General features: G+C 38.0%; 1 protein-coding gene across 2 annotated transcripts; it reads right to left on the bottom strand.

Annotated features, from left to right (window-relative positions):
* Window positions 1-4,624: 4,624 nt before the first annotated feature.
* LOC121992333 (phosphatidylinositol 3,4,5-trisphosphate 3-phosphatase and protein-tyrosine-phosphatase PTEN2A-like) lies at window positions 4,625-18,865 on the bottom strand. 2 transcript variants are annotated; one of them, XM_042546628.1, is made up of 13 exons: window positions 18,605-18,865; window positions 14,577-15,067; window positions 14,320-14,421; window positions 14,180-14,236; window positions 12,586-12,651; window positions 11,411-11,587; window positions 11,225-11,311; window positions 11,069-11,133; window positions 10,908-10,984; window positions 8,648-8,694; window positions 6,188-6,318; window positions 5,629-5,698; window positions 4,625-5,286 (listed from the first exon to the last, which is right to left on the bottom strand). In XM_042546628.1, exons 2-13 carry the CDS (start codon window positions 14,991-14,993, stop codon window positions 4,741-4,743), a joined length of 1,842 nt encoding a protein of 613 aa, XP_042402562.1. In that variant the 5' UTR covers window positions 14,994-15,067; window positions 18,605-18,865; the 3' UTR covers window positions 4,625-4,740. The 2 variants fall into 2 exon arrangements, with proteins under 2 accessions (XP_042402562.1, XP_042402561.1); XM_042546627.1 differs by having other exon boundaries at window positions 18,610-18,865.
* Between the last annotated feature and the right edge of the window lie 3,177 nt (window positions 18,866-22,042).

Here is a 22,042-nt window from a genome sequence, read left to right as displayed (position 1 = left end):
TGATTATCAGCTGTCGAAGCTTGCTCAGACTCACTCCACTGTATTTTTCTTTAAGGGCTACCCAAACTGCATGAGCCGAAAGATACGACTCATACTCAAAAGCTAGGTCGTCTACCATTAAACTAATCAGTATGCCCTTTGTAGTGAAATTCTTTTTCTTCCATGCCTTATAAGAATCAACATCTCATATGTGTTGTCCAGTGGGACCATCTACAGGTTCTACCATAACCTGATTTACAGCTTCTAGAACTTCTTGTTCCTCAAGTGCATATTGTATCCTGAGGTGCCAGATTTTATAGTTATCCCCATTAAGTTTTTAACCCTTGTTGAGTTCAGCTATAATACTTTTGGTTGTCATAATCTATCATAAATAAACACATTATTTAATATTCAGTGTAATTCATATGCATACAATTTATGATTGACTCAATATTAATTTGAGTTGGTTTACAAAATCAAGTGACAATAATATTTTCACTCATCATTCGTATAATCAATCAAGTCAATATTGATCAATTTTATTACATACATCCCAACAAATGAACTAATCATTTATAATATCGTAATTTCTTTAATTAAATGAATTGATCATTTAATAAATCATGATTACTTTAATTAAATGAACTGATCATTTAATAAAAATAAACTAATCATGTATCATGTCGAGTAAACAACATAAATAAATGAACATATCATTAATATAAAATTATGCTGTATATTGTTAACATATAACTAATTGATATAAACGAAATGGACTAATATTGTTCATACATAACGACAATAACAATAACAGAATTCTACTAAAACTAGATAAGCTACCACCACTCCCACTAGGACAGACACTAGTGCAGTGACCAAGATTATTCCTTTTCAGTCTGGATTCATTTGGGGTAATCTCAGGCAGGACAACCTCAGGATTCTCTATGGGATCCTCAATTGGATCCTCTTCTGGATCCTCCTCGATCATTTCTGGGTCCTCTTCGAACTCTTCAGGATCCTCTTCAGTCATATGGTGAAACAATTCCTCACATAATATTAAATATGTGATGCGTCTTTGATGACGCTCCCAAATATAGTCTGCTATTATCCTAGTATTTTTTGGCAATAAATGCATCAAAGCCCTGATCCTATAACTGTCCAGGACTGGAAACTCTTCTCGCTCAAGTTTCCAAAATAGATCATCAAGCCGTCCAACGTGTCCGTCGACTCCATAAGTAGAGTTATACTCTATCTCCTGAATTTTCTCCCTGAGCTGATTTCGTCGCACTTCGCGACGAGTCAATGTGGAGTTAATGTGATAATCGTCCGTGCCATCTGAAAAATTGAAATTAAATAAGTCAGTACAAAACCAACTAACCAGTACAAAACTGGCTTAATTCAATTTATACAGGCATAGTACCAACATAATAAATCAAGAAAAATAAATCTTCTTGATTTTCAGGAGTCTAAGTCGACTGACCTATTGGATCGGTTGATTAGGAATTTAGATCCTAAGCTGAGTCCATTATCCACAATTAGAACTGATCTAATTGGATAGAGATCTTTGTATCTATGTTTTGTTACTATTTGATCTAAGTTCATTTCAGTTAATTTTAGACTTATTGATAAACTCAGATCCGTTTAATCAAACCAATATCCATTGGTTTAAGTCTGACCAATTAGAACAAATCTAATCATTTAATCATATTGGGTCCCAACCCAATTAATTAACCCAAATCATTTCAGGTTTTAGATCTAACTAATTCGATTAAACCAACTAATGATTTAATCTAAATTGAGTCTAAATAGATCAAACTGAAATAGATTAAGATCTGAGCCCAATTAGCATAAATGGTAAATTAATCTTCCAATTAACTACCACATGCACAACCATTAATGTTATAGTAAGCAATAACTGAACTAGGGGTGATCTGGTTATGACGTTGTTACCCATTGACTGAGGTGACAGGTTCGAGCCCCTACCTACGTAGGCTCTTATCAATTAAAAAGTCCTCAATTTGGGGCAATGTTGACTGAGGTGTCGAGTTCAAGCCCTCTTATCAACTCTTTATCCGTCGGATACGTGGTCACCTAGGCACCCGCGGTTCGATCCCCAACTACGGTGTATTTGTAGGAATTTTCCTCCAAATGGGAAGTGCAATCAAAAGATGCTGGGCGTCTGGGTTGACTGTCATGCGCATTTCCCAATTTACCCTGGTGGTCGGTGGGAAACTTCCGTGTGACCGAGCCGGTTATCCCAAAGATAGTCAATGAGACTAACTGGGATTATCATTTTTTTATTAATGCTATAGTAAGAATATGTGGGAAAATTTCAAGGTGCACGTTTTTGTTTTTTTATTTAATTTAAATGAAACTTATCCATTCAATAAAAGAATATTAAAAGAAAAATTATCACGAATACTGTGCTTCATCTTCTATCGCTTTCTCCGCCACACTATACCCACGCCGTGCACGCTACCACGCAACCGCGACAAACACGGTCGCCGCCCACGTAGGCCGATCTCTGGCCTACTCGGACGGTCACTGGTCCTCTCCTACATTGGACGTCGGTCGACTTTAGGCCCGATGACGTCGCCAGTCGGCTGATCTGCCTGTCCCAGCCACCAGCACATCGCCCGCCAGTCGGGACGCCATCGTCGGCCATGAAATTTCGCCGTCGGCATATACTTTGCTGCCTGAGCCCGGCTCCGGTGGAAATCACTACACTGTCGCGATTTTTCCAACCTGGGCAGTGCGCTGCGAGCAACGACATTAATGCTGGCGAACGACTCGATCGCCGACTTACAACCTCGTCGCAAGTCTCCCTGTGACCCTATTGTCAGCAACCATCAGAGACAGACTTCTGTTCCCTCAAAGTCTATGGCGTCGACCATTGGGGAAGATCGTGATCTTGCCATGTGTTGGCAGCAAGCAACAAACTCCATCGGAGCAACGACAAGCAAGAGCATAAAGAATCGACAATTATTTTAAACAGGAGATTTGTCAAGAATTTCATAATTCGTCTCAAGCATTTAGAAATAACTTGGCTCTGATATCATTGTTGATTTTCTAAATACATGAATTAAAACGAATTGAAAACTTACAGCAATCTTGCGCAGATCAGGAATCATCGATGACTAAATGTAATCTTCGGACTTGCTGGACTTGCTGTCTGAAGAGCGATCACAAAATCGAAAAGCTCTTCATAATTTTATGAACTAAATCTCATCACCTCGGATGTTTTTCTTCCTCTATCTTTTTTCATAACTTTCGTTGTCATTCTTATTGAATGATCCTTGGACATATTCTTTATAAAAAAAAATAATCTAGAAGTATAATAGATATTTTTTATTAAGAGCAGTGGATAATATGAGCATGTTATCGTGATCTCATTTCCTACATCATGCATGTAAAAATAAAGATGGTCGAGAATGAGATATAAAAGAGAATAGAAAAGTCAGATCTCAGATGAGGATAAAATAAAAAACAGATGTACTTTTTGAGTGTTTTAAATCTTGTGGCGCTCATTCCAAAGTTTGGGTGCGCCTGCACAATTCCTGAATATTAATTATAGCATTTTTTTTCAAAACTATTCAAAATTATTATATCGTGTAGCTTGACTCAAGCTACTAGAACGCGCAAAATTTTAAACAAAATTACCTCAAATAATTTTAATCAAATTATCCTATGTTATAACAGTTTAAATAAAGCTGCTACATATTATAAATAATTTTTTTTAACAAAGTTGATACCCATATATCAATTTGAATAAAGTTGTTATCCATTCTAGTAATTTTAACCAAATCTATTATAATAATATTTTGAAATAAGAATATTATATGAGAAATATTGTTTTGATATTTTTTTTAATACTGAGGCACCTTTTAATAAAAACAAAAATAAACAGTGTCAGAAGTTGTGTTATTAGTTAAGAAGCAAAATGTTGATCGTTTGAAAGCTCTTTAAGAGATATTGAAGATTATAAAAGAGTAAACATTTAGCGCTAAAAATGAAGTTTTGCATAGTTTTATTAGTCAAATACAGCGATGGACCATTCATTAATGCAAAGTAATTAGTGAAATCAAAATTTTCTTTATTTAAAAAAATATGGTTATGGTAAGGGAATCTACTTTGACGCAATTCAAGGGTGGAGTTCATCAAATAAACACAATTAAAATTAACAAATAAAATATAATGGTAATATAAAGATGATAATTATTCTCAAAATTAAATTTTATGTAGAGCAAGCCGATCCTTACCCAGTAATATGTACATAGAATCTTCGCCTCATTTACATTATAGGGCTGGGGCGAGTTGAAATGGTCTTTTGATCATACCTACCTGTCTCTCCCAACTAGCATCAAGGAGAAAACATTAGTTGCAGCGTAACTTATTTCAATAAAACCTTAATTTAGTTGCAGTCAGTGACATGCATACACCATCCGGTCTTTGAATTTTTACAGGACACATATCCTATCGATGGATGAGCAACCAACAATGAATTCTAATTTATAAGCAACAGAAAGTTTCCAAGAGCAGGCAACTCCAATATGAGAAGAGAACTACCGTCGACTGCATGAGTGCATATGCTTCATTTTGAAGTCCTGGTATTAGACACAATGCTGTAACATGTACAAAAATAGCATGCGAGATCAAGCAAACCAGCACCTTCCAACCATCATGAATGTGTTTGTAACATGTTCTATACCCGGTACATAAATGTTCCGTAATATCTCCCAAGATCCTTCTGAACAAGGTAGGTCATTCACTCTCGTAGTCTTCGTCATCACCAAAAGAAAAGACAGAAGCATCTGCAGCAATTGCCTTGAATTCGCTCATAGTGGAGGACTCCAGTGCAGGGCTCTCAGCTGGTGTGTTTTTACTGCTCGGTTCGATTTTGGCATCAGCAGCATCAAGGACTTTTGTGACTTTTGGTTCGTTTTTCAATGATACATCTCCAATGCCTTGTGTTATACTTGTGCTTTCCTTTTTCGAAGCCTTTGTTTCAGTTTCTTTTGTTTTAACTTCAGATCCAAGTGTATCATCATCGTCCATCTTTTGACGCCTGCCCTTGGAAGACCCTTCTCCTTCGCTATCAGAGAAAACATCATCCCTATCTTGGCTTTTAGAATCCCCAGTAATGTTAGTTGTAGTGGGTTGGGTTTCTTTTGTTTCTGTAGCAGAGGTAGTGCTACCAGGAGATTCCATCTTGGCATTTGAATCAGTTTGTCGTGAAGGATTAGGATTAGTCCCGTCATAATCCACAAGCACCACTTCAATCTGGAATCCTGGAGATGGCAACTTCCTCTGCGAGATGAAGATTGGAATTGTTTTTTTTTTCTTTTTAAAATAAAACAAAAGAAAAGAAACACATTGGGAACATTCAATCTCATCATAAGGAGCTTAAGCTTAACTGGATAATTCGCCCAATCTAATTAACTAATTGAAAATTTAGCACAGCTGTGTACCAACCGATAGATAAAGAAAGTGCATGTTTCAGACCCAAGAGAAACAAAACTCATATATTTTCATGCATTTTTAAGATATCGATTGTGATCTTAACTCCTAAGGAGTGAGATCAAAGATAGCATAGCAACAGAACTACTCAATGAGTTGACGATTACCATCAGTTAAAGGAAATTGCTATACCTTATCGAAGCCATCGAGGTCGGAAGTATTTAAGAACTTCCTATTCTCTGTGAATGTAGTATTTAACCAGCTGGGCAATCACACAAGTAATAATAGTAAGTCAACATACAAAGGAATACATAGCATGATTAAGATATAAGCAGATGAAAAGCCAAATTTCTTTCTCTTAACGCTGCAGCTGCATAAAATGGTATTATTCATAGATATCAGAAAAAAAAACCAGGAAAAACTAAAGGCCTCAACTTTTGTCAAAAAAAAAAAACTCCAATCAGTTCAATTGACAAAGGATTTTTCAATGAGATAGTTCAATGCGGATTACCACTAAATCATGTTTAGTGTTGTTAATCAGCTCAAATTATGAGAACAAACACAAAAGGAGTAGATATACTGTTGGTTATTTATATTAACACTGTCTGGAACTTCTATTTTCAGTAGTCTGCATTGAGTTATCAACTTTTAAACATACTGAGACAGATAGACAGGAAAGAATGAAACCCATTTGCTTGGAGATTAACAAGATAAACATAAAAGACAAACAAAAATGTTAAACTACGCTCACCAGTAAAAATCTCCCTGTCGATCATGAAAATTAATTTTGAAATCACCAACCACTTCTGTCAGACCAGGCTCTCCCGGCAGAGCAAAGACCATAATCCCTTTCTTTGGTGCACTAAACCAGAAGTCTTCAGGCTAAAATACAAAAAATACATGAGGAACAGACAAGCAAGAAAGAAAGAAAGGAAATTGAAGCTAAATAGCTTATAAATCAAGTAGAATGAAGACGGAAACTAAAACTGATAGCCAAAAATGCAAGAGATTCTATAACAAAAATAAGTAGTAAGCTTGACATTCTTAAAAAAGTACAGACATTTCAGAAGTAATATTTGAAGTTTCAAACGTCTAGTAACATCGATATACTTTGCAAAAGGAGATTGCACTGGACCAGTATAGGACCAGTATAAAAGTGTAACCAAAATCATTGGTTTTCCAGCTCCCTTATAGTGATGATCAAAACAGTAGAATAATATCAATTCTCCATCATATTCAGCGGTAATGTTCTGCGAGAGGGTAACAAAATTTGATACATAGATACGATCTGTCATATGAGCCAAAGATTTTAAGAAAGAAACTTGACAGTAAAGCCCTTGAAAATACATCGCTTCATTGGAGTATGAATAACAAATCTGAAATTGTTGAGCAAGATGATAAAAACATGTGTTGCAGATTGGCACATTCACATATAGTTCCCAGTACACATCCCCATCTATTAACCCATTGCTCCTAATTAACTTATGTTTAACTTTTGGCAAATCTTCACATTCAAATAACTATTTATTTGTTAATATAATCAGCAAATTTTTAGTTGTTAACAGACATGCTAATCACAGCATTTCACTATGGCAAGCAGTTGTAGGATTAGTTGGGAAGCTTAGCTGAGCGCATAAGAGCTTCCAATATGTTTGCTCTTACCAGTCACCACAACAAGAATGCCATCAAAAATGATATGCCGCCAAATTTTAGTGCTATTATCTGACCTAACTATGCATACTTCGTGAGTAATGGAGCAGAAATGGCATTAGGATCCAGTTGGGTAAAAAACATAGTTTCATGTGCATTGTGTCATGAAATTTCTCTACAATAAATTCCTGTATGCAATATTCAAGGTTCGTTTTAGTGCTGCCAAATATTCAATTAAAATTGTGCTTACATGAATATAAAGTTTTTTTGTCCTTACTAAGAAACTATTTATAATTTCTTGCATTCTTAAAAAGGAAATTTAAAATTATTATCAAGGACTTAATTAAAAAATAAATCATGAGGGAAACTTACAACCATTATGGATAATAAATTGAAATAAGACTCAAGTTTTTATCTACTACAGATAAGATGCAACGTCTTTAGACAAAAGAAGAAAAACAACAGTCAAATTGATAACTTTCTTTAGGGAAGACGACCGCGGGTGGGGTATTAATCATTACCAAAACCATCATAATTGCTACATTCATTGCTTTTTTATAATCTTGCTTAGGAAGCATAATCAGCATCAAATTTATGGTAATCAATCTCAAATTTCTCACTCATTTTAGTCATTCAACATTCATTTGCTTGCCTTATGAGGTATAAAAGATTCTTTATGCTTTAGATGGCTTACTAGCTCCCTAACATTAATATTTTTTTTTAAAAAAAAATGTAGATTCGCTACATTAACGACCCCCCTAGTGCCGGCTCCACGGATATGGAGGGAGGTACATGCACGTACACATGGTGAGGTAAACCCCAGGTCGTCAGTTCTTGAGAATCGACTCTTGGCCATTACGTCAGAGATGTCATGCGCCCACCGTCCGTGCTACGCCCTGGGGGCCTAACATTCAAAATTAAACCTCCTACATAACATGGTCAAAGCGCATCATCTATTTGTTCCAAAAAATCAACTAATCAGTAATTTAACGATACCACATCTATTCTAGTGAAGAACCTCTTCCCTCATTTATTTTGTCAATACTTTATATTTGAATGAAATTAAGCATAACTAGACAAATAATCTACTTTGAGTGCAGCCTCTTCCTAAAGAAGATATTAAGTTGGGTTGAATATAAACTTCTTTGGTCTAAATGAGCATATAGAAGTTTAAGAAATATGTGATTATTATGCAGGCAAACAGAATGCAGTATAAGTACTGAATATGCACATGTGGTCATATAGAACGCTTTTTAAAACAATGACCAGAGTCACCAGATCAATTTCTACATCTAAGTGATTCATACTCTCAAGAATATGATATGTAACCTATGCCTGTGAAACCATTATGGAATTCCTTGAAATAAAAGGCTACTGAAAGCCTTCAAAACTTTGCAAAAGGCAAGAATTTTGAAATATGCAAATAAGGAAATGCATTAAGAAATATCTTGAGTAACTGAGTCCCAAAGCAATTAAAAATCTTTAAGGTAAAATGTGCAATCAATAACAGCAAAAATATATATACACACAAACTTGATTGACATGAATAGTATAAAAATACCATTAGATCTTTGGTCCTTGGATGCTTCTTTGTTGAGAAGAGAACTCCTGTTGTGTAAGATGCAGGGGCTACAATTAGTATCATACTCACAGAAGCAATTTTACAGATAGGAGGAATTCAAATATGGTCAGAAACTAAATAACAAGAAAACTGATTGTCCTAATATATTAAGTTAAAATAAGTCAATCAGCAAGCACAGAGAAACTATGTGGTGCTTGACGTGCAAGTATAAGGTGCAGAAGGTGTTTTTGGTTGGGCTATTTTCATTCAGTTTTAGGCTTTCATTTTCCTGAAAACAAAAATCAGTTCCTGGAAGCGTATTAAGTGAGTTGATATAAATGAAATGAAATCCTGAAATATGAGGAAAATGAAAGATTGAGGTCATCAATGCCAGTATGTCGCTGCATCATGAAACACAAGCAACATACATATAAGAGCACATCTATACAAAATTCAAATACCAACCTCAGTACATCCATGAGCACAATCACATATCTAGGATCATAACCCTTCAATGAACTCACTGTTTAGACCTCATAAATCACTTTTAATTGCATTAACTAAGTTTATTTTTATCTCCTTTTATATTTTTTCATCTTCAACTCTTAGAAGCAGAATTGATTCAACTTGCGAAATAATATAATTTATTAGTTATGATTGAATAACTATATCATCTCAAACATATGCTCTCATTAAATATTTTATTGTTGACTGGAATTACATGCTTGCTCATGACAAGTAGTAACTTTGATTTTATCTTTTCTCCATGCATCCATCTTAATATTCCCAGCTCCACAATACTAACTTTTTGGACATATTATGAACTAATTTCCCAACACTCTAATCCTTTCAAGTATGGCAAGTACCCATCTTGAATTTTTTTTATTATCTTAGGATCACACAATCACAACACCAAAGCAAACTCTATAAATTTCTTACCCAAGTTTGAAATCTCATCTTGAGCCGAGGATTCAGTCCTTGGCCAAAACACAATGGTGTTAGTGGAACGTCGTGACAAGTGTACCAACAAGAGGCACCTAGGAGAAGAAGAATCAAGGAGGAGAAAAACCCTTGTGTGACCTCATGAAACCATTGTGAATGTCGACGACCTCATCAACGTCGCAGAACCCTTGAGCGACCTCGCCATTATCCTAATGTCTTGGTCATTGCAAACCTCACTGTAGCTTCCCACGAGCATAGTTTAGCGCCCTACGACCATTTTGCAATTGTTCCAGGTGTCGGTCAATATGCAAAACAACCTATGTAGACTGACACAGAACAAAATTTCACTTCGTGCTCAACATTTTAAAAAACCAATCTCTTATGACCCTTATATGAGGAAAAACTTAAGGCCTGCTTTGACATATAATTAGGCTCCCCTTCTAAATTAAAAAATTGTGCTAATATAAGAAAATATTGTTTCAACCTCAAGTGATCTTCCTTGAGCTCATTATTTCAGCACAACATATTTTTTCGCAGATATCATAAAATTAAAGTGATTATATTATCCTAACCCAAAGTCCATTTAGGAGGCTACTGGTTTCGTGCTCTCAGTATTTTAGGCACTTTATTAAGGACAAATATCATCATGGCTCTGGTTACTATGTCAAGAAATAGGAGCTTCATCAAACTAGGTTTGCTTCTATAGTCTTTTAGGAGATAAGGAAACAATTAAAAAGTTTTTTTTTTACAATACACCAAGATCTTTATATACATTTTAAGATTACTAACCATATTTCATGGGTAGACATAGGGTGGGTCACTTAAATCAAGAAGGCGAACTAATTGCATTCTTTATCGTAAAACTCCCGTGAATGAAAAATGTTACCATAAAATCAAGAGTTTTACATTGATTTTCACACCTTAAAACATTAACGGGATTAATTATTACCAAATGAACTTATGTCAAAAAATAGTACCAAACATGCTAGACAGGTAGAGTTCCTACAAACAATATTTTCATCGCAAACCATTCTTGGTGTGAAAAGAAGCATGTCGGTGTGCTTGACAGGGTTGTTAGTAATACACCAGAAGATAACTCAAATCTCAAGATTTTTGAACACTTTGAATGAATACATTACTTGTCCTAAGTACATTACTTGTCCTAAGTTACATTACTTGTCGGATTTTGAGATTTTCTAGGAGGTACAAGATAGAAATAGTTGCAATTAGATAAGTAAAATGAAGAGAAAAATCCTTTTTAAGTGATCAAAATGAATGTGATTCAAACAGTAAAACCAGAAGTCAAACTAGCTGTTACCGTTATGATTAGAAACAGAAATTGAAGGCCGGATCCAATTAGGGCATCTATGGAAACGAAAACCCCTAAGCATACACCTGGAAGATGCAAGCATTTTTTGTCAGTATAACTAACACAAGCTTGCTAAGCTAACAAGCCTATAAACTAGAAAGATGAGTTACCTACGGCCTGGCTGATTTTCCCCATTGAAGTATGTCAAGATACTTTCAAAATATTTGACGTATCTCTGAATGCAATAAAAAGTGGAAAATGAAAGTCAAAATCTTAAGATAATGTAATATCTTATAGGTATTTTCAATAGAAAGTAATTGACTGACAATTTGACTTGGGAGAACAAGCCCCTTCCCATCTATGCATCTTTTTTGGTTGTAGTATTCCATGGACTCTTCAGCAGTAGGAAAAAACTGTATAAATGGGAAACAGTTTATACAAATACAAGCTAAATAACAAATTTGAGAGAGACAATAAATAATATTATTTGACACATTTTCAACTAGTCTTACCTTAAGATATAGTAGCAGGCTAGAGATCATCAATCCTGTCCTTGCCATACCGGCCTTACAGTGAACAACAACAACATTTTCAATGTCCTCCTTCAACCACGAGTAGGCACTTTGACAAAATGAAATAATAAGTTGAATTGGAGGACAGTTGTGGTCATCAAAAGGGAAGCAAGCCACCTGTGAAATCACAACACTTGAGATGAGCAATCATACAAGAATAAGAATGTGAAAGTGAGCATTATGCATCAGCATTTATTGCAGTTTAGCTGAAATTGTGAAACAGCAGTCCTTACCAGTTGAGCATAAAGTAAGCAGTAGGGACTCTTTAACCCTAGCAACTCTTTCATTTTATCCACATTGAAATTTATTGAAAGTGCCATTACAAAATAAGTTACCAGCCTAAGTTGTCATTATGGCAAATTTATTAGTGCTTCACCACTACGCAATAGAAACAGATTAGGTTTTCAAAGAATGCCTTGCTGAAGTCTGGAGATATATAAAGGAATTACTTGAAGAATATGAGCAGAGATGATATTAAGATAGTTGAGCTTTTAGAGTGAAAAAGTACTCCAACTAGGAAGTAGATAAAAAAAGGGCAGCCCGGTGCACGAAGCTCCCACTATACGGGGTCCCGGGGAAGGATCCATTGTACGCAGCCTTACCCAGCTTTTTGTAAGAGGTTGTTTCCAGGTTTCGAACCCGTGACCTTTTGGCCACAAAGCAATAATTTTACCGTTGCGCCAAGGCTCCCCTTCTTAGGAAGCAGATCTAACCAAAAAAAAACTAGGATATGAAAAAATGGCCATAAAAGTTTATTTCATGTTGATGAGTGAAGGGAATGCTTTCCAAAGTGCTATGCAATGGAGGTGGTTAGAGCGAAAATTCATTCCTATGCATATTATAGATTGCATTGCCAAATCAATTTGAGAGTTCGGTTGCCAAACACTAAATTAGTTTCATAAAATATCATTTAGCAAAAGTACCTTTCCTAGATGCATTTTTGCAAGCAAATGCAATGGCAAACTCAGCCTAAATAGCATATTCGTAAAAAAGTTGTAGAATTAATTGAACTAAGATACTTTTCGCAGAAGCACTCAGTGAATCACATATACATGTTTAGACATTCAACAGAAAGGAGAGAGAAGAGTACACACAAAACACATTCAAAAGCATACCTTTCCCTCAAATAAAGATGCATCATAAAGCCTTTCTGAACATAGATTATACACTTTATATTTTCCCTATAAATGAGAAAATCAATTAGAAATTTTTGGTAAAAAGTCGCAGGTTACATATGAATTCAGAAGGAAACAAACTGTACAAAAAACTAGAAGCCAACCAACAATTTTTAGCAGAGATAAGCTGCAGAAAATTGACAAAGGGAAAAACAAAATTAAGTGGAAGAGCATCAAATTTGATGCAAGAAATACATAATCAAATAGTAATTGAGCTGAAAGGAATATCACATGGAAAATTATACTAACAACTGAAAATAGCATTGTTTCAAATTATCATTGTTCTTCAGTTGCATAAGCAGAGGCTGCTGGAGGTATGATAAACACAATTCACAGAAATGTTAATTGTGAAAAATAAACTCGAGCCATTGTTTTTTTGGCAGCTTGCGTTTTCATGATTTCAACACATAACACCCTTGAGATGGAAAATGGTGGTGAGTCATCATTTGCAGCTCCATGCACCCATGGAGTTGCCTGGTTTGATGTTTTCAACTTTCTCACTCAGTTTGAATTTGAAGGTGCCTTCTGTCTTCCCAATTGACTGTCCAAGACGGTGTGGACTACTGTATTGGAAATGGCATAATTTTTTGTTCAGATCATGGGTCTCATTTGTCTCTTTATCAGTTCCTTTTCCATTATTTTTGCACAGCTTCCCCAGTGGATCTTATAAGCACCATGTATTATCTTCCTCTGCTCTGTTGACACTCTGGCATAGGGCATCAAGCAAGCTTTATATACCAGAAACTGTCTGCCTCTGGATCTTTCGCTGGCAATCTCTTTATTCAGTGTTGACTGAGAGGTATTATATCCAATGGGACAAGGTTGATAGGTAGTGAAAGATTTGCCTGAAGTTGCAAATTTTCCACAGATGCTGATACTTGGGGAGGCTTCCAACTAGTGTTCTATTTGTGAATCTTGGACTAAATCTCCATACAGTACTTTTTAGTTCTTCCCTGGACGACAAGGCCCACATCTTCTAGGCCTGACCTTTCTCTCAGGATGTTTGGAATGACTTAGTGTTTCTTATCACTTTTCCAACGTGATGAGCATGTCCAAATGCAAACTCGAACTAGTTAAGAGAATTCCATCCACATGGCACCTCATTGGAAACTAACTGGGTCCTATTAAGCAGGTCATCACTGTCCCCTCGTAATGTTGCTCCTTTCGTCTACTCTTGATTGCTCATTTTATGTGCATATTTATCCTTTTCTTCATTTCAAAATTTTTTGTTATATTTTCTGTTTTCAGCCAGTTAAACAAATCGTTTCAACTTTTGGGATATCAGATCCACTTAGCTCGCTCATTTTTATTAAGGATCAATTTTGATACAAATATCGATATCAGAGATTTGGTTCAACTTAAATTGTACCTTCTTCAACCTTAGCCAACTACAAATAGTTGGAATAAGCATAACTTGATGATGAAGATATTCTTCAATTTTCTTTCTCACACTGATCTCTAACTCAAATCTCTTTTCCATAGGATGAAAAAAAATTGTGGGAATGAATTACAAAATGGCAGTCACAAGACAAACCTTATGATGAGTCTCAAAGAATTTGATCACTTCTTCCATATGGTTGCGATAAAATCCCTACAAAAACTACATTGCTTTATAATGTACTCAACAAGAAACAATAGTTGGCATCAGTAACAAGTTAATGTCTAACAAAGTACCTCAACGTATCCAAAAAAACCTGAACTCAGGTCACCAGCTGGGAAACCCATGGCAATGATATTCTCAGTAATGTACGTCATATCTAAATCAAATCCACCTTCCTGGAACAATAGCAGAGGAGTTATACATCATTTACAAGAAATCTGAAGTTTTCCTGACATCTACAAAATGTTATGGGTTAAAACACACAGAAGAAACAACTGTGCGTCAAGAAGATGATTTACATGTAAGCAAGTAAAAGGCGCAACATCATCACCTGATATCTCCTTTTATTTTGAGAAACCATGTGTCGAGCTTTCACTTGAACAGCTTTTACAGCACTTTTAGATGTATCAACTATACCTTTTGTAAAGGATCCAAGCACACCAGTTTGTGAATTTGGTGAGGCAACTTCATCAACAGTTTCTTCAGACTGAGGGGATTTGGGGGATAGGCGCAATCCCAATCCACTAGTGAGTCGTGACAATGTTGATTTTCCTGGATTTCCAGACTGCTGCTCCTCTTGGTCTGATGTTTGTGAAAATTTAAGGTTTTTGGCCCATGAGGATATGCCAGTAGCTGAAAATAAAGATTGTGTTCCTTGGGGAGAAGAACTTTGTCTAGGAGAAGAACTTTGATTGCCAGGGGATGTAACAGGTGGGGCAGTATGATGTTCACGTTGTTGTGATTCCATAGTGTAAACAAGGAAATTCTGGACGAAATAAAAATTTGGTCTATATCAAGGCCACCAGATCACATGTTGCATACCTGTGAAATTAAATTGAAGATAGGCTGTTGAATCAAACTAAGAAGATGGATGGACCAACATAACAGGTAAACTAAAACATTTCAGTTAAATATCATAGTATTTTGATCGTTAATCAGTCCATCATGTTCAACATTAGATGCAGAAGTTAATAGGAGCAACGGAGAAAGATTACCCAACAAGCAGACACACTTAAAAATGGTCTACAGTTGCATTTAGAGATATTCAATATGGTTCAGTAATTGCTTCTGCACTTTGATATCTAAGAGTGTAACTGATCCAAGCTAAGATGAGTTTGACTATGCTCAAAGCCGTTCATTTTCTTATCCAGCTTGTTCAAGATATTAAAGATCTTATAGAGCTTGAGCCAAGTTGTAGTTTTTTACCAAGGCCAACTAGAGACATTGCTTTTCAACATTGATCTGATAATGACATTTATATCATTTTAACAAATTATAACTAATTTAAAACAATAAAATTTTGTAGAGTATTATTTTTAAGTATTTGAATATAAAAAATAAAGAAATATGATCATATTGACACTTAGACAAGTTAATAAAAAATTTAGTTCATAAATTATTTACAAGTTTGCTAAGTTTGCTTATGAACATTAACAAACCATGCTCTCTGGTGTTCGAACTTGTTCATTTTATATATTTTATAATAAAAAACCAACAAAAGTGGGATTTTATCATGTTAAGTATTAAGCTTGTTTGCAATCATCCTATTCAATTACAGTCTTGACAGATAATGGTTGGTTTTCAAAAGCATCTTGAACCATCCAACACCATGATTGATTTTTTTTACTTTCTTCCTTTCTGGAACATCTGAGTGAGATGCCAAGACCCAACAACACACACACTCTTTAATTTCACAAGATCATCTATCTACACTCTTTAATGGTTGGTTTTCAAACGCATCTTCAACCATCCGACACCATGATTGATTTTTTACTTTCTTCCTTTCTAGAACATCTGAGTGAGATGCCAACATCCAACAACACACACACACACTTTGGTTATGTTTGGTTGGGTGTAATGTAATCGAGCTTGTAATGTAATTAAATTTATAATGTAATGTAATGTAATCATGATTACATTACCACGTTTGGTAATATAATGTATGTAATCTTTGATTACAAGGGTGATTACATTCTTTTGTTTGGTATCCATTATTTTTTATAAGGAATGTAATTCATATTATTATAAAATGACAAAAATATCCTGCGACTTCTACCGACGGTCGCCGCACCTCTGTCGTAGCTTGCGGTCGACGACGGCCGACGACCGACGGCGGCGGCGGTGGTCGACGACCGGTGGCGACCAGCGGCGGCCGGCAGCCAGCGACCGGCGGCAACGGCGACCGGCGGCAGCGGCAGCCGGCAACTGATGGCGGGCGGCTGGCGATGGGCGGGCGACGGCCGACAGGTGGTCGACAGGCGACGACTGACTAGGGGTATATTCGACATTCAAATTTTGGTTAAACAGCGACCTCGTAATGCAATCGGATTACATAGTATTTGCTTTGTAATCCAGATTACAAAACTTCACTATCTTTTGTAATCGAGATTACATTACATTACAGGTTTAAAGTTAAAATAAACAAAATAATCAACCTTGTAATGTAATCCTGATTACATTACAAGGCAGATTACACCCTACCAAACGTAGCCTTTAATTTCACAATATCATTTATCTACATCTCATGGTTTAATACATTGAAATAAGAAAATAAAAAAAGATAAATTGTTGAAATATACATGCAGAACATTCTAAGATACCACTTGGCAGTGTCTTTTTTTGTTTACTTTACAATATTAACAGAAGAATAATAAAAAAAATATCTTCGGGGCTATGTTGATACACCACAATGTTACATTCAGTTTTTCCCGTTATTAATAGATTTGATAGCATAAATTGTATTATCCATGGTATGTCAAAACACACAAGGTTTTATATTACACATAGGGCTGTAAATGAACCAAACATTTATGAGCAAGCTTGGTGTTCGGCTTGATAAAAGCTTGTTTATGTTCGTTCAATATACACGAGATTAATTAAACAAACAAGCTTGAATAGCTCGTTAAACTAAACAAACAAGCTTGAACACCTATGTGTTCAGCTCGTTAACGTTCGTGAACAACGTTCGTGGACAATATTTATTAATAAAATTCTTTTCAATATGTAATAAATAATAAAATAAAATAAAATAAAATAAACAAATAAGTTTAAATTATCAAGCTCAATAACCAATCAAATAACTCAAAGTTTCAAACAATCAAACAAGCTTGAATTGAGAGCTTGATAACATCTAAACGAACCAAGCTCAAGCCAAGCTTGAATTGAGAGCTCGATAACATCTAAATGAACCAAACTCAATCCAAGCTTCAAACAAGCTCAAGCTCATAAAAAATAAATCAAGCCAAGCTTGAACACTCATCTCAAAAGCTTGGTTCATTTTAAACTCAGTTTGGCTCGGCTCGGTTACCTTATCAAACAAACTTGAACACCCCAAAGCTCGACTTGGCTCGGCTCATTTACAACCCTAATCAGACACATTGGCTTAGAAAAAAAAATGGTGCAATCTTATTGCTTATTATAGGCACTAGATATTGTCTTCAATTCATTTTGACTTTCTAAAGTTGCTCCAAGTTCCTCCTGCTCAAAAACTGTGATAGTTTAAATTAGGATCTAAATGTTTTAACAGTTACACACACATGGACCCAGTGATTCCCATCTGAAACCCCTACTCCTAAGTACGTGAGGTTGGCTATAAGGATGCTTTCCGCCCATTAAGCTCTATGTACAGCCACATATTCTACTATCCCTAAGACATATGAATCCCTCTTTACAATTTTAAAGTAACTTCCAATTGCCACAACTTGACCAAATAAATTACTAGGTATCAGTGTTGCAGATTTTGTTTGAAAGATCTCCATATCATCTTGCACAATGTACTGACAATTTATCCCATATTAAGTTCATGCCTCACTGATGACGAATGGATGCTAATATGTCCCCATCTTACACCTTGGCATCTTCAGCTTTCTGACTCTAAGCTTTGGTAAGAGATAAAAGTCAGACCAAACATGAAAAGGTCACAAAGAACATAGAATATGCTATAAATGAAAAGCAAAATCTAAAATACTCTTTTTTTTAGCAATGCCAATCAATCTATAGCATCCTTCCCTAAACATTATCATTCTTGCAAGCCAAAATGGACCTTACCGTGTACTTTCAATCACAGATGAATCCCGCTCACGGTGATCATAAACGAAAAAGTTTGATAGCGAAATTATTGCCTGTTACAATCTATTTCTATCTGTCCATGTTGATCATTCCTACGGAAGAAGAATCACATATGCCCTATCGTCTTTTCGGGGGGAACAACTAACTATTAAGAACCAAATCTAGCAACCCTATCCACACTAACCTAATAAAACGAGATTCAATTAAAACGCAGTCGAAGATCAGGATGAAATTGCTACTAAGATCAAAGATGAAAGAATCAAAATTACGAAAATCCGGAGAAACCAGGACCTGACCTCTGGGAATTGGGGCATCTGCGGGAACCTCTTGGTAGAAGACTTGGGCGACAGCTCGATTGACAGCAGATCTAGGGCGGATAAGCTACTCCGATCAATCTGTAAAAACTTGGATTAAAATAAGGGTACAATTTACGAGCGAAGGCGACGACGAATGCGGATCGTGCGCGGTGCTTGACGGGGATCCGTGGCGAAGTTGCGATTGACCTCCAGGTGAGAGGACCAAGACCATGAAGAATGGGGCGTCGTAGGAGACTACGATGGGCTTCCTATGTGTTGGCCTGTTTATATATATAACGCTTCAGGGACTAACACGACCCATTAGGGATTTTTTATATTTTGTAGGGAAAATCTATATTTAATTTGAATGGAAGAGGTTTGAAGGGGTTATGGTGCATTCAATATTTTAATAAAATAAATAAATGAGTATTATGGTTCCACTTTTAATCTAAACGGCAATTTAATGAGTAATGAGCACCTACAATTCCTAAATATCTAAATCATACATCAATTTTTTTAAAATAGGCCTTAGAATATATTTGGTTCAAGTTATTATATATATAATCTTGGTTATATGATTATCAAATAATCATATAATAAAGATTATGAGAAATAAAACATAACCAAATGTTATTTGATTCAACATAAGTAATACAACAAAAATTTATTTGTTTAAAGATTTTAATGAATAACCTAGTTAATATTTTACTATATTATCTGATCCTGTCCGAGCGCTAAGTCGACGGACGCTGGGAACGTGGCACGCTCCGCTGTCTCCGACTGGTGGTGTAGCCCTCCGACGAACCTACAAGGAAGTCGAGTCGGGAGGGGTTTCCCGGCGACGGCCCTCCGACGCTCAAGTCAGGCAACGAGAGAGGCAGAGTAACGAGGCTACAGTAGAAATGTGTGTCTACCTTCGTCGACGTCTGGGGTCTTTATATAGGACCCCGGGGGAGCGCGGGCACGTTTCCTAATGCGTGCACGCTTCCCCAAACATACCTTAACAAGCCTGTGTCAGAAAAGTACCTCTAGCGTCATTCCGCAATCGTCCGAGCATATCCCGAATGTGACGGTGGAAGCTTCCACCGTATGATTCTGTGTACGGCTCGACCGCCAACTCTGCTGCTTGTCGGCGGCAGGTGTCTCGAGGATGATGTTATCCCCTGTCTCCTTTGTCCTCTTGCGTTCCTTGTCTGTTCCGGGGCTGAGCGGATCGGCCGCTCGGCAGGCATATCACTTCTGCATCGGTCGTATGCTCGGATGAGACTGCTCCTGCCTATGTTGCCTTGTGTACCGGCCGAACGGACAACCCGCTCGACCCTTGAAACCTTTTTTACCTTGAGCATCGGAAACCCGACCCCTAGTCGGGTTGTCTTTCATTCGGTTCGGAGGATTCACGGTCGGTCGGCCCGCGAGGCCCTGTCGGTAGGCCTGCCTCGTCCGGTCGGCCGGTCTTCGGGTTGACTATCTTGACCTTTGACCTCCACGTGTCGTTGACCCCCCGCCGACGAGGGTCCCCCGTCCTTATCATCGGATCACATGCCTCCCCTTCAAGTCTAGTCGAAGGAGGCGGCAAGTCCGACTGACTGGACTGCCGGTCGGCTTGAATGACATCACCCTGCCACTCTGGAATGTTCCTCAAGCGGCCGCTCGGTCCATTCCGAGCGCTGGCTTTGCTGCCGCGTCGACGGTCCTCGCTGACGCCTTCGGATCTCTTCGGGATTCGTGCAAATCTGCTCCATTAAGACCGAGCACGCGCGCTGCATGCCGTAATGGCGCTCATTAAATGCGCCCTTATGACATGATGCCACGTGGCGCCTCTGTTGGTGTCATCGTACGGCTCGGCGGTGTGTCCGATGGGACATCGGCGGTTTGAAATGAACGGCCCGATGGGGGCCTCGGTTCCTGTGACTTGCATCAGACGGTCGAGGCCGATCGGGCCCGACCTTATAAAGCAGTCGCCTCTTTCCTCCACCGCATTTCTGCCTTCGTGTTCCTCCATCTCTCTTCGGTGCTTCGGTGTTCCGGCGACCCCGCTTCTCCGTTTTCCGACGACTCTCCGCCGCCTTTCTTTGATCCTCAGCTTCTTCGTAAGGTTCCTCCTCTTCTCCTCTCTATTTTCCTCGTCTTCTTTGTCGATTTCCCGTCTTCTGGTCATTGTTTCTCCCATCTTCTCCCTGCCTTGTGTCATTTTCTATTCCCTTGGCTTTTGCTTTTTGCCCGATTGGATAATGGTCAATTCATCCTGACCCGTAGAACCCACTTTAGGTCCCTGGTATACTACCATGGAATCTCGCTTCGATCGGCGTGACGCCGAAGCCCTGCTTGACGGTTTTGACATTCCATCTGACTTCGAACTTCTTCTACCCTCTCCAATCGCTTGGCCTCACAAACCGCCGAGAGGAGCCGTTTGCTTTTTCCACGACCAATTCATAGTCGGTCTGCGATTTCCTCTTCATCCCTTCTTCACCGACGTCTGCAACTTCTTTGGTCTTCCGCTCGCCCAATTAGTTCCCAATACTTTTCGACTTTTGTGTGGAGTGGTGGTACTGTTCAAGATACACCGCATCCCTCTCCGACCGGAGATTTTTTACTATTTTTATTATCCCAAGCAATCCGAGCTGGGCACCTATCTATTCCAGGCTCGGCCCGGCCTTGTTTTTTTTTATAAACTCCCCTCCTCCAATAAACACTGGAAGGAGTATTACTTTTATCTTCGTTTCCCCGAGCTGGCTCCTTTCCAAACCAAGTGGCAGGACGGACCGCCTACTTCTCCCGAGCTGAAAAGATTTAAGACCCGACCGGACTATCTCGAGGCCGCGAACCTGCTGGCCGGTCTGAAGTTAGATATCAACAAGCTTCTGCCCGAAGGCATGCTGTACATATTCGGCCTGAGTCCGAGTCACACTCCACTTCCGAGCAACTTCGGTAAGAATTTCACTTGTACATGTACTTTGAGTGCTAACTGATTTTCTTCCTTTTCCTTTGCAGCAAACATCGTCATGGAGTCCGTGATGCAAGGGATCTTGAAGATAAAAGCTGAGGCGCTCGAGGCGGCAGGCGCCAAAGAGATGGAACAATTAGGCATTACTCCGGTCAGCTCTCACGAGGGTGAGAGCGAGACGAATGCGGAGGAGTCGGTCGCTCAGACTTCTCCCGTGGAGGTGACGGGAGGCGATACCGCACGCAGGGATCCAGTCTTGCAAGAAGAAGGCTCCGACCAGGAAGATGAGGGCCCACTCAGACAAAAGAGGCGTCGGACGGAGACACCGCTTCGCTCGGCCAATTCGGCTGTTCGCATATCCGAGCGGACTGGATCTGATTCTCGGGGAAAAACTCCGATGGTGGAGGCATTATCCTCCGATCGGACTCCGTCACAACTAAACCTGTCTGCCAACCCTATTGAGGCTATGCCGGTCAGCGCTCTCCCGCC

Source organism: Zingiber officinale, chromosome 6B (assembly GCF_018446385.1).
Source record: "Zingiber officinale cultivar Zhangliang chromosome 6B, Zo_v1.1, whole genome shotgun sequence".
In the NCBI taxonomy this organism is placed as follows: Eukaryota; Viridiplantae; Streptophyta; class Magnoliopsida; order Zingiberales; family Zingiberaceae; genus Zingiber; species Zingiber officinale.
Note: the sequence above shows the minus strand (reverse complement) of the source record. Positions and strands in the feature narration are given on the sequence as shown.

Bases quoted from the DNA above. Each gene is read 5' to 3' on its own strand.
- LOC121992333 (XM_042546628.1), bottom strand. From the start codon at position 14,993: ATGGAATCACAACAACGTGAACATCATACTGCCCCACCTGTTACATCC. The intron at 14,237-14,319 runs GTACTTTGTTAG...TAGTTTTTGTAG, and splicing joins GTTTTTTTGGATACGTTGAG to GGATTTTATCGCAACCATAT. The intron at 11,312-11,410 runs GTAAGACTAGTT...CCATTTATACAG, and splicing joins GCCTGCTACTATATCTTAAG to TTTTTTCCTACTGCTGAAGA.